Raw genomic sequence first — 13,609 nt, forward strand, 5'->3', positions numbered from 1 at the left:
CAAACTTGTGATTCAGAAGTCAGTTTGGAGGGCTCAATTGCACATAACCCCAAAAACTTATTTACCAAGAAAAACTAAGTGCTGCCCTATCTAGTTTTTAGAATAACAAAAAAGAATCATAAGATCTAAAAATACTCAGTGAAGATAAACCTCACCTAAAAGTCACAATAAGCAACACAAAACCACATGATGCTTACTACACTCACCTTCCTTCAATGAGCCAGGTGCATTTTGTTTTGTATTTGTAATTTCCAGGCCCATCCGTTACATACCCTGAAGGTCCAGTGAGCCTGTAAATAAAAAATAAAGACAAGCATTAGTCTCTGATGGTAGTAAACATTCATAAAGGATTTCGGAAATTTAGAAGATCTATCATTAAATTATCATTTACTTAAGAGCCACTACAAACAAACCAACAACAATGCAACAACAACAACAAAAAACAATCAGGCAATTGGGATTCTCCTGTTAAAACTCTGTACATGCTTTCTGATAACTGTCCTTAAAGAATGAGTTGAGCTTGACAGTTTCTCTATCAGATTGATAGTATTGTTTCAAAGCAGCATCCTAAGAAAAAAAAAAAAAAACCACAACCTTCCTCCACAAACAAAGACTAATACACAGACCAATACCATGCAGCCAGCAAAAGGAATTCCCTAACAGAAAAGCTGAAGTTATTCCTAAACTATTTATACAAACCACACAATTCTTGGAAAAAGTTTAGATGCACTCCATGGCGCAACATCTTGCCCATTCTGTATCGGACTCTTCACAAAGTCCTTTACAGCCTTCTGAATGAAGGACTGATCCCCATAACCCTCTAGTGTCAAAGACGACCTTAATTCCTCATGTTATCTAGGGCTGCACAACTCCGGATAACATCAGACCGTGGATATTCCAGGCATCCCCCACCTTCGGTAGCATGTTCCTATTCCCATGTCATCCCACATTAAATGATCGAAGCCAAAGAGTTGAGTGGTCCCCACCGCCGGGATGGTGCTAGGACTACCCCATGAACATCCCTTCCCTTCTGCACCTATAACAGGAGGTGACAAATTGACAGTAGCAAAAGACTCTGGAAAAGGAGGTAAAAGCAGAAAGTACAGTTGGAATCATTCATCCCAGGTTACTCAATGAACACCAGCGCTTAAAACCATTAAAAATTCAAGATGCTACTGAAAGAGAGAAGGGAACAATGCCACAAAGGACTCATTTTTGTCAACATCTGCAAAACATTGTACAGTTAAAATTCTAGACAACTGTATTTGTCTTGACACTGCTTGTAGGGATGTCCAAACAGGTAGCAAACCCAGTCTGGAACTCGTAAGGGAGTTTTGATTAAAAGTTCACAACAGATTTCAGAATTATGCTTAACCCTTTGTTGTTGTATGAACGAAATTGATACTAATTTGTAATTACTAGTAACTTGTAATTACTTGTAATGAGCATAAATACAGGTACTGGAAAGAGTGAGCAAAGCCATGCCAAACTTGCTTTCACATTTCCATTACTCCTAGTCGAAACGTGACAACCAAACACACCCACACTGTAAGAGAAAACGAAGGTAACAATCTACTGGCTGCAGCTGTAACTTCTCCTTTCCATAGATTTTTACAAGGTATGTTTTCTTCAAAGACTACGGACAACAGAGAAGACAATCACGCTCCATCAAGGCTGAGGGAGACGGATCTAGCAGGAGTTCGGGGCAGCAGATCTGATACATCACTCGGGCTTCCAAAAAACAGTTACTGAGATTCTGCATCTTCTGCCTTAGCAGAGAGACTGGTAGGAGCACGCATGGGCTGAAGACAAAAGCAAGAACCACACTGTTGGGATACACTCTCCCATCTCATATGCATTAGTCCAAATATTCCAGATTGGTTTTAACAAACATCTGAAGTATAACAGAAACAGCTGAAAATAAAATTACCAGGGAAGGATGACATCAAATGGATGCAGTATCCAAAGATGCCCAAACACCACATTTTGGCAGAGCATGTACTGGCACCTGAAAGAGGATTCCTACCTAGGGAGGTTATTCCATCATCGGCACACGGCTGGACCAAATCACAGCCTTCTGGCAAAATTAAATTGTCCTACTTAAAACACAGTTTCATTAAAACAAAAACACTCTTTAAAATCAAATTTGGCAGAAAAGAGAAGGAAGTAAGATCAGAAGTTCCTAAAACCGGTATCTTGGAACCCTTTGCTGTGTCTTTTCCTAGTGATCTGTTAATGTTATTACCTAATCTTTTTAAAACATTTTGACTGAGTCAAAATGGTTTTCCAGAATCTTTCAAGGTTCATCTCTGATCCAAGTTAAAGAGGCAGAAAACACAGATTTTGAAAACTACCTTCTTCTTCCTCCATATTAATTTATTATAATACTTTTCAACCTCAGAAAATTAGCTTAAAATTTTTAAAAACCAGTTACTGAAGTTCTGCGTGAGATCTACATTTAAGCAAGCGAAGAAACAACAATTTTTAGGAGTTCCTTTTTTACAGGAAGCATCTGTACCTTCTATGCAGACACAGACAGATGTAGATAGAAATGTAGATAAATAAACATAATCACACATGCATATATATTTTAAGGCTTTGACATCTTTGAAAATTCAAATTACTTATCTACTGACCAGGAATTTGCAAAAACAGATGCAAATTCCAAGTTGTAGGTAATAACATCTAGACTTTTTGTTTAAAAATTCATCCTTTTGAAAATAATATCTGTGGAAAAGCTACGAATCAAACTATATCAGTGATACAACGCTGACGGCACTTTCCATGCAACCAAGAGTAAACAGACTCTGGAAACCTGAGCAAGTCTCACAAGCTAAAAACAACCATATGCAATCTGCCAAGCTCTCAAAGAGCCTCTGCTCAGAAAATGCTTTGAACATTTTTTTCTGGAAACAATTACTAAATCATTCACCACAGAAATGCTATCAAGAGTGATGGAAAAAAAATATTAATCCTGTTAGTAGTGTTGCCCCAGCCATGTCACATCTCGGGGCCGCGGTGGGGGGGGGGTGTTGGGGGGGAGGAGAGAAAGAGGAGCATTTCAACATCAACATAATCTAATCATATTTCAGCAATGCTAAATCAAAACACAGGATTTAGTTCTAAGAAAAATAAGCAAAGTCAAATTTCTCTGATACACCATTAGTTAAATACTTATCTGTAAGTTACTCAGATTCCTTACTAAGCTTCAGAAGCTGCTGCCATTACGAACAAATACAGGATATTAAAAAAAAAAAAAAAAATCAGTGTTGATGTCTCTGAAACCAAAAGAAATAGGAACCAAGTTCATATCCCATGTACTGCCTGGCACAGGCAGGGCATTAGCAGATCTGCGTTACTCTATAAACACTGGCAGGGACATGCTCTAAGACAGACAGAAATAAATACTAAGCACTAAAAGCAAACTGAAGATGGAATTTTATCTTTACATTCAATATAAAAAGTTAAAGTGATCTCCCAGCTCTAGTTAAAAAAAGCAAACAAAATCCCTTGTCCCTTCCAAGCCGGTCCCGTTTGCACTGTACGTGACGGTGCCTTGCTCAGTACTGTGAGCACTGATAAGTAGGACATGTCCTACACAATGTTTTGGCTTCGTCTGGGAGCAAAGGCTCAGGAAGGGAATACATGAGTAACTAGAGGAGGAAAAACAATCCAGGAATGAAATACTTCAATGCAGGGCATTTCCCTAACACACACGGGGCTACACGCTAGAACTACTCTCACCACGTACACTAGAAGACACCTACTCCTGGGTGACCCGCTACCAACGCCACCAGGCTCCGAGGTCTTTTGCCCTACTAAATGCTTTGTGCATATTTATAATTTTATCACTCAGACACAAAAATCAGACTCCGTAAAGTATGGAAAGGGACCGATTCCCATTTTCTTTGCTAACTTGGTAGTACATGATGCTACTGTACAAGAAGCACTTCTGTACTACTTGGGTGTTACAGCTCCGCAAGGAGCAGCTGCTACACCCTAAGAAAACAAAAAAGCAAGGCCTTTAAGTATTCTCTGTGATGCATAAACACACATACACCCAGGTGGAAAAACATACACAAAGCATAGGTAAAGCAGTTAGCACCTATAAAGCTACAATATTGACTTTAAAACCTCCAGGGTGGAAAAACAATTGCACCAATCTGTTTACAAAACTTAGATTTAAAAATATATACGTATACTCATGTGCATACAAACACCACTCAAAGCTTGTTTCAAACTTTACCAGGTGGCAACAGTGTTGTGTACAGCTGGGGTAAATTTTTCATGGATTTTCAAGTGGACTGCAGTATTTAAGAATCGAAGGGAAAAAAAGGAGTTAGGGAGCTGAATCTATGGCATGCGTATTCAAAGGGCTCCAACCTTGAGTGCTGCCTATTTCAGTTTTCTGTAAGACAAAGACAAAAGGGAAGCAATGAAAAGGATGAAGATCTCACAAAAGAGAGCCTGCTTCAAAAAGAAATACTTTATGTAAAAGAATTCTGTGTATTTAGCTACTCCCCTCTAGTTCTGGGAGCCCCTAAAAAGCACAACACCAACACAAGAAAATCAGCCAGCAAGCAATGGCATCCCCTGGGTAAAAAGCCAAATTTTCATACTGAAGCATACCAGATAAATCCATGTGTTTTTAATAATAACACAAGTAATACTATCAGTGTATATTTTTCAAATACAAATTAGTATACACTGACAGAGTTCCTATAGAGACACGAACTGCACAACCAGGCACGGAATCAAAAATGTTATCTAATTACCATCTAATAAATCTAAGACAATCCTCTTGCTAATAGCCGAGTACAAAATGTCAAAGTCAAGAGTAGCTTCTAACTTAGGACTAAATCATTTTGCAGCACTTACTTCCAAAGCATTTCAACATTAAAGGTACACTATATGATGGCAACAGAGTGTTGAATATACTTATTTTCAACAGAAGTAGTACAAAAGAGAAAATGCAGACTGCCTTTTCTTCATCGCTCACCAGAAAAGGTAAGCAGGCTGGTTTGGTTTATAAAATACATTAAACCTTAACATCTAAGAGGTTATCAGTGGATCTAAAAATCGGTTTGTATTGTTTTCAGTAAGACTGCCGTGACACTTATGACACAGAAGACTTATCAGTATATTGTTTGGAAAGTTTTAGCACAGCCCTTCCACTCAAAAAAAAAAACCACAACAAAAAAACAAACCCACAAAAAAGAGAAGACAAAAAAAAACACCAAACAAACCCGAAACCCAGTTGCTCATCCTAATTTTGAAGTTGCTAGATCTAGAGACTGATGCAAACAATGAGTTTTCCTCTTCTCTCCCCTTTCCTTTCCAAGTGCTGCTGTGCTGCCTCAAGCACACCACAATTACAAGCCATTGTTTCGGGTAAATTTGAAGTTGAAGCCAATAAAGAAAGGGCTGTTACAGCCTATTACCAGAACAACGGCGTGCTAGCCTAAATTGATTAACAATTTAGCTTTGTTCATTTTCTCAATAAATGCACTGAGGTTAAAAAATATATATCCTTCTAGGCTTTGTTATAAGCAAATGCCTTAATTTATAGGCATAGAAGAGTGACCAGCCACACAGGGGATGAGAGAAGCAGATAAACAAAATCTATGCATCTGTTTCATGGATTTCTAACGTGTAACAGCTAAATTTCCTCTTCTGCCAGCTAGGTGCCACACCACAGGTACAGCTGGGAAGAGATAATTATATGCCAGATCTCACACCGATGAAGGTAGTGACATTACTGCAAAATCGAGTTTGATAAGGATTTAACCTATGCAGCAATAGGCGCCTAACCAAAGACCATGAACTACTCTGGATATGTAGAGATGTAGAGAGACTCCCTCTCACATCCAAAGCCTCCACTGCAACTGAGATGAGAGTCCTCAAGATGAGTAAACTCATGCAAAAGTCACTGCTGCCACCACACTAGAAGTGTCATATCTCGGGGGTTGGAAGGGACCTCTGGAGATCATCTAGTCCAACCCCCCTGCCAGAGCAGGGTCACCTAGAGCAGGTTGCACAGGAACGCATCCAAGCAGGATTTGAATGTCTCCAGAGATGGAGACTCCACCACCTCTCTGGGCAGCCTGTTCCAGTGCTCTGCCACACTCAAAGTTCCTCCTCATGTTCAGATGGAACTTCCTATGCTCAAGTTTGTGCCCATTACCTCTTGTCCTGTCCCTGGGCACCACTGAAAAGAGCCTGGTCCCATCCTCCTGACACCCACCCTTTAAGTATTTATAAGCATCGATCACCTTAACTCTACAACTAAGGGTGCAAAGTCACTGCTTGTTCAACCTCATGCTTTTTCAGTTACTCCTTCATGGTGCTATTGCACTAGTGTCTGCATCAGCTTGAAGACAGCTCTACCCTGTGACTTCTATTACTTGGTAAGAGCTTTGGGATGGTGCATCTCCCCTTTTTCAAGAAGCCGCCCAGCTCCTGTCCTCCTCCTCGGGTGGTGGTGGGGACACAGGATCTGAAGAAAGGTCCCAGCCTCAACGGGGACACTCCTCAACGGTTCCAGCAAAGAGCACTCACACAATTCCCATCAAGCTAAAAGCTGCACAAAGTGCAGGTGAAGGTACCTCCCCTAGTTTGCTACAACCCCAGCTGATATAAACACTCAATTTGGAAAGCAGGAGTTCAAAATTCCCACAATAATGCCATTTACAGCCATACTCTGCCACAGAGGCGCACACAGACATGAAATCCCTACAAAATCTGATGGCTTTGGTTGAGGATGCTCTTTGCTTGCATTCTCACGGCAACATGCTGCTATTCCACTGCTTGCAAAGCCATCCTCTGCATTGCCTTCATCAGGGTTTTCCTCCAAAGAGAATAAGGTATTTCAAGGTCACTCTGCACTGCTATGACAATTTTGCCATGGCACAGAGGTCAGAGAGGAATGATGATCACCCTCTACATTTAATAGCTTCTGTTTTCATCCCACTTTCCACGGTTCGGATGAATTGATGCTGAAGAGCTGTCTTGCTTCAGAAAAAAAAACAATTTGAATGACTGACGCAGTTAATTTGATATGGGAAACACTGTTTCTTCAAAGGAGGAGATTAGCATTGCCCTTCTGTGTGAGATATGTAAAAATATGGAAAGTGATTTCCTGGCTGCTGATCAGAGATAAGGGCAGAGCCTAGTTTGAGGTCTGACAAAGGATGCTCAGTGAAATTGCAGCAGATAAAAACATATCACCGCAGCCTCTCCTGTCTGAGTCACAACCTGCAGCACTGATGCTCACAAACCTGCTAAATCCTTCTTTGCTCCTGAAAGATATGCCTTGATCTGACAACCTGCTGCACTCCAGAGAAGACTGAATGACCGTGGACAGCCAGAGAGAGATCAGAAGGCACAAATGCTGCTACAGTCTTAAAAAAAAAAAAAAATCATTAAGTCAACATGCTAGAAACCAAATATTTTCAAACATTGCCCCTCTCCAGCTGGCCACCAGTATCTCCATCAGGCTCCCAATCTTGACACACTGTCCCAGCTCCTGCTCTTCTGCTATCACCAAAAATCAATGCCACCGAAGTCATCTCTTTTGGGGCTGGCTGGTGCCTCTGCCATTACCCTGCTGGAGCTGCCAGCTGCTTTCAGCATCAGCGCCAATCTTGAAACGTGTCCCCTCCTTGGCTTATTTGCTGAGCCATGCCTGGAGCTCCTCCCAGTTTCTAGTCATGCCTTTAAAGTTCAGCTTGCCCAACCAGATCTCCTGCTGGGGAAGGAGAGGAATTTCAGAGACATTTAATCTAAAAACCCACTTCAGCTCCTCTTTATGGAAGAAGCTTGTTTTCTCTCTTACCCTACAAACCCAAAAGTTAAGTGAATTATATCCAGGGAGAAGTCATTTGACAAGACATCAAATTACCCAACCTCAGCACTCAGACAACAGAAACGATAAAGGAAAAGCTCATTACCCTCCTCCAACCCCATTTCCTCATGTCAGAAGCACTGAAGAAAAACAAAAAACAACCCGCCTCTGCTGGATCCCAAAAGACACCGGCATTTCACCAGTTTCACAAACACCGGTTAGAGACACTGCCATGTAATAACATCTGAGTTTGGACGCACCAAAAATGTGCTGTAGCTCCACCTGATGTTCTTGCCTCTAAGTTTCACCAGATATTAAATTCAAACTGAAAATATCCCAGGTGTAGATTCCGGTCTACGTTCCTGTATCTTCATTTCCAGCCCCATCTCAGAGACCACAAAACAGCATTGTTCACTGCATAACCTCAGCTTTATCTCTGTCGAACCAAACATCCAAGCTGCAGTGTAAATGTAAACATTATTGTGTACCTTGACTACTGCAAATTCTTCCCTCCATTTAAATTTACTGGTGAAAGCAAAGAATAAAAGATATTATTATTATTACACCGCAGGAGCGTCTCCTTCACACAAGCAGTATTTTGTAACTGCAGATTTCTGTGGCTTTGCTCTGCTACCCCTGTATTATCATTGATCTCTGCCTCCATACCACAAGAGTCTTTTTTTCTTCAAAACACTTTCCCCAGTGCCTGTATTATCTGCAGAAATGTTACCATGACGAAAGGCCACTTCATGACGTCCCCTTGAAGCCCACCTTTACCCAACGCCCGTACCTGAGACAACAGCCACACAGATGGTGTAACGCTACAACAGTTGTCTATTAAGCTGATGTAACAGTTGCACTATGCTTTCCCCATCTGTTCACAAATCCATTTATTGGATCTTGGCCTAGTTCTTTGAAATAAAGATAATCTAGCTGCAAGTGTTTGTAATGCCTAGAAAAACTCAACTCTCATCCTTCACTGGTGGCCCTGAAATGCTCCTGGGCTTCATACCAGTAAGCTGTCTGCTCCACGCTAGGCAGGAGGAGACGACAGTGCCGAGCAGAAGCAAATAAAGCTCGCACATCATAAACCACCTAACTTTGCAGCAGCACAAGGAATGTATCAACCCTTCTCTTTCCCTTGCACACAAGGAATCCTTACAACCTTTGGCCAAGAACCCTTGCAAACAGCCTTACCCCCCAGGAATTGCCTCAGCATCACCCAAAACTCAACACCCTGCAAGACAAAAGTAAGGAGAAAGCACATTATTGTGATCATCAAAGAGAATCATCAAAGGCTAATGATGAAAGATCTCCAGAGCCAGACAGGTCCCATCAAGGTCTACCACTGGAAGATCAAAAAAAAAAATTCATTGCATTAGATGATCCAGCCTGACTTCAGGTAATATATAAAACAAACACTATAACCTATGCTTAAATAAAATATATCATCCAGGAAAAAATAATGGTTCTAAATATACTCAGAAGGACTAAAAAAAAAAAAAAAAACCACCATGACTTTTTTTTTTTCTTAAACTATACCCAGATTTGCATTTACCAAACTTTAGGTCCAATCATCAAATTTTTGTTTAGTTTTCTAGAGGGGGGTGAATCCCTTATTATCTAAATTCATTATCCCACTCTGTAAAATTACAGAGTCTCTTTTTAAAAAAGTTAACATGCTGCACTGCTTAAATTCTGGTTAGATATTAAAAATATAACAAATCCCATGCAAGATTCTAGTTTAATAATTTCTGCTTGTACCACTTGTATTCATACGTGCAAAATTTCCAACTCATATTGGGGTAAAATGCAATCAGTGTAATTTTAACAGAAAAAGAGTCTACACATATTCAGTCTATGCAGACCCTTAAACAAACTTAATACGTATCTAGACGATTTTTTTCAAGACCTTGCAAGCTCAAAGGCTTAATAAAGCACAAAAAAATACCATTTTTTACAAATGAGCTATTTTAGACCATTTCAAGATGCAGCTCGCACATCTGATTCTTTCGTCATTCTGCCCTCTCTTCTGTTTCAAAAGTTAATTGTGATTCACACTCAGTTGCAAACAGCACGCGAGGTTTGTTGGATGATTTTTCAGCACTTTCCCAAAATTAGAAACATTCAATTAGTCAAAAATGTATCTTAAGTACTTGCACAAGCATTTAAATTGCAGTACACCACACCTGTGTACCCTGTAAATAAGGCATTGTAATCAAAATTTTTAAAGCACATGCTCAGAACTGACAGACACATCCATATTCTCCTCCAGGTGAAGAGCACTTCACTTTGATAAGCTTTCAAGTTACTAGTCCTACATTTAAACCCAGGCAAAAAGTGTTCATTGGTGGGACGTGTGTTGCATTATGAATGAATTGGGGTTGAGCTGCTGACTTAACCTTTCAGCCAGCAGGAACTGAAATAAATGGAGTTTAAGGCCATCCCCATGGAGTAGAGGACCAACATCCTGCTGCGCTTTGCTAAGACATATGCAAAAACCTAGGTCTTTACAACGAAAGTAAAATCAGCAGCAGCAATCCCTTTGCCTTTTCCAAACCACTGCCCAGTTCTTCCTAACCACTGCACCACAAAATACTCCATTTGAACCCTCAGGAAGCATGTTTAAAGTCTGTTTTAGCTGCAAACGTGTCCCCCTCCACTAACGCTGATTCCTAGGCCAAATGCTGAGCGCAGTACCTGCTAGCATCACTTACAGAAAAGCTCAAGCCAAAGATCAGTCAGTTTTTCAGAAAAAAAAAAAAAAAGGAAAATGAAAATATTGAGACATCCTATAAATAAATATCACAGTCTGACCCACTTTCCTAACAGGCATAGAAATAATTCCTTTTATTTCCTGCCTTCAAAAATTTCTGAGCCACTACATATTAGTGTTACCTGCTGTAAAAATTGTTCCCCCCCTAAAAAAAAAAAGTTAGAAAACAGCTTAGTGTGCAGGTTAACTTCCATTTGGTCCCCACACGAAAAAAGGATTTTGACGCACATCCTCAGGTGTAGAACATTAAAATAATAGAGTACGTCCCAAGATCCAGACAGGGTTTTGTGAACCTACAAAATTACAATCTCTAACATTTTAAAGCAGGTTTCTGGCTGAAGCGACATGGAGAAGGTCATGCAAAGAGCAGGGAATCAATATTCAAAAAGGAATCCAGGCAGGAACGTGTGTTTGGGGCAGCCTGTGTTTGTTTAAATCAATTCATTGCTGCAACAGTTTACTGAACATTCACAAGAGCTCCTGCACGTTTTTATTCTGCTTCTTGACACCAGTGACATCAGTGTAGCACTTTGACAACTAAACATTCAAAAACAAACTCGGAAGAAAATATTACATTTATTGATGAAACAGATTTTCAGGTAAGATAACAACTGAAATATACCTTGATAATCCAACATCCATAGGAGACCTCATAAGCACTGAACATTAAATTTAAACTTAAGAGAACAAGACAAGTGCGGTCCCCTATGTTCATACCATACAAGGATATACTGTCTGGCCCAAAAACGTTCTTCTCGCGTGTGTTACCACCTTAAAGGATGAAAGGCATGTAAATACTATTTGGCTTTAAGGAGGGGGCAGAAAATAAATTAATTGAGGGTAGACGGAGAAGCCTGCAGAGCATCAGTAATAAAAACAACCCCACCTTTTTGATTCAGTACAGTCTTCTAAGATCTGATAAAAATATTCCATTTTGAGTGAATTTTGCTCCCAGACGTATTCTCTCCAGCCACATGAGCTCTCTTTCCTAATAGCCCCTCCAGCACACACATCTGAAAGATTGTGAACAGTCATTCAAGCAGGGACTATGACCCTGGCTCACAGAGGTGAACCCAGCTCACCGCCGACTCCTGACCACAGAGTCGAGTTCCCCTCCCGCTGAACATCTTTCGGCACCAGCAGAAGCAACTGGAAATGAGCACCTACCTTCATAACATAAATAAGCAACGTTTAACTTCAGATTGCCAATATCCAGGAGAAAGACAGACAGGAACAAAAAGCTCTCCTAATGTCTTGTTTTACAGGGACTTCTCATTTCCACATACATATTGGTACAGAATTGTAATTGCCTTCCATAAACACTTAGTACCAGTCCTTCTCCCCTTCCATTTTCCAGTTCAAGCCAGCTGTTCCTCTGTCCCATGGACCATTGTGCTAAATTCTTAATCACAGTGAGAAAAAGTATGATTTGTAACCCCTTGAAGAAAAGCATGAGTGGTATTTTCCCCAAATGACTCATTTTTAATGAAACCGATTTCACACCAAGCAGGGAAAAAAAAAAAAAAAAAAGAGCTAAATATTGAATACTTCAAGTATTTAATCAAGGCAGATGAACACAGTTAGCTTCCTTGAGAAGTTCCCCTTTGTTAAGTAGAACAAAACTCAAAAATAAAGAAAAAAAACCCACAGATGATTCGAATTTAGGCAGGACTACATTTACATACTAAAAATGCAAATACCGAGCGCCCGTACAGCTACAGGTTCTCACTCCTCTTGCGCTCCTGCACAGCAGTGTGCTGGGCTCATCTACACCACACGCCCCCAAACTCAGTCACACTCCTGCCAAAATAGGTTACATACCAACCTGAAAAAAATCTGGCGTTAAGATGGTAAACAAGGGGGGGGGGGGGGAGGGGGGTGAAGTATAATAGATTTTAAGTCTCTTCAAGAATTAATTTGCTACCGAAGTGCAGCTCTAGCACCTCTATATATTAACACCAACCTGTATGTTTGACTCGGCAGCAGAAATGCTGACGTTTAAGAAGGTCGGCGCAATACAGCCACACGTGCGGCGAGCATAACCCCCCCCCCCCCCCATGCAAACCCTCCAGTGCGCGGACTTTTATTAGGAGAAGTTAAATGGCTGCTGAAATTCCTCGAAAGAGTCAACAAATTTGATCAACTCTATGAATGCGCTAGGAATCGCTCATTTAGTTGCCGTCATAAGGAAATGCAGCTTTTAATACAACGCGACGAGATTGGAAGACACCTGCTCTGGTTTACACCCAAATGCAGAGCCAATATCCCGGTTTAGAAAATGGAGAAAAGGCCAGACTTTACATAGATTTGGTTAAATCATCTTAATCCCGTAAATGAAAATTTTCTGCTGCTGGCCCAGATCGGTTTAACCACGCTCAGCTTCCTCCATTAGCTAGCCTAAGCTTTTCCACCAGCTTCTTGCAAGAATGAAGTAAGTCCACGCCACTCAAACCACAATGTTTATTTAAGAGCCTGAGAAAATAAACCAAATGTGAAAGACATCCAGTAACTCAACAGCTCCGCACTCAAGGAGGTGAAGAACTGGAGTGATTTTCAAAAACCGGAGCATGTTTGGCAGCCTCGCTGTGACCAGCAAGTATAAATCCCTTCGGAAAAGGAGTGTTTTTAGCCACTATAGACCGCTACGCTTTATTAAATGCATCTGCACCATAAATTTAACAATCTGTATATTTCCTAACGCACCAAGACAGATTCTTGGCTATTAAAACACCAAGCCTTGATTCCATACCGGGATGGAAGAAGCAGCAGCATGAAAACTCACTTTAAAAAACAAGAAATCCTTCCAAATAATAGACTTTTTACGTGCTTTTTAATCAAGCAAAGATTGAGAAACCATTTTATTTTTGGAATAAGTGTTGAAAATCTGGTAACAATGCACTCATTAGGACATAATACAAAATTTATGGTTTATGTCAGTGCAGCCTTAGCAACAGACTCGCTACAACGTCTTTATAATCCAAGATCTGTTA

The 13,609-nt window shown here is 40.5% G+C and overlaps 1 protein-coding gene across 2 annotated transcripts in view; it reads right to left on the bottom strand.

The window, feature by feature from the left end:
• Window positions 1–13,609, bottom strand: part of ATRN (attractin) — a 165,127-nt gene that overhangs the window by 130,001 nt on the left and 21,517 nt on the right. For both annotated transcript variants that reach the window (XM_074587197.1, XM_074587198.1), the window contains exon 2: window positions 207–290. In XM_074587197.1, the coding sequence (XP_074443298.1) occupies window positions 207–290 (84 nt within the window). The remainder of the gene's footprint in view (window positions 1–206; window positions 291–13,609) is intronic.

This window comes from Larus michahellis, chromosome 5 (genome assembly GCF_964199755.1).
Source record: "Larus michahellis chromosome 5, bLarMic1.1, whole genome shotgun sequence".
Taxonomy (NCBI): Eukaryota; Metazoa; Chordata; class Aves; order Charadriiformes; family Laridae; genus Larus; species Larus michahellis.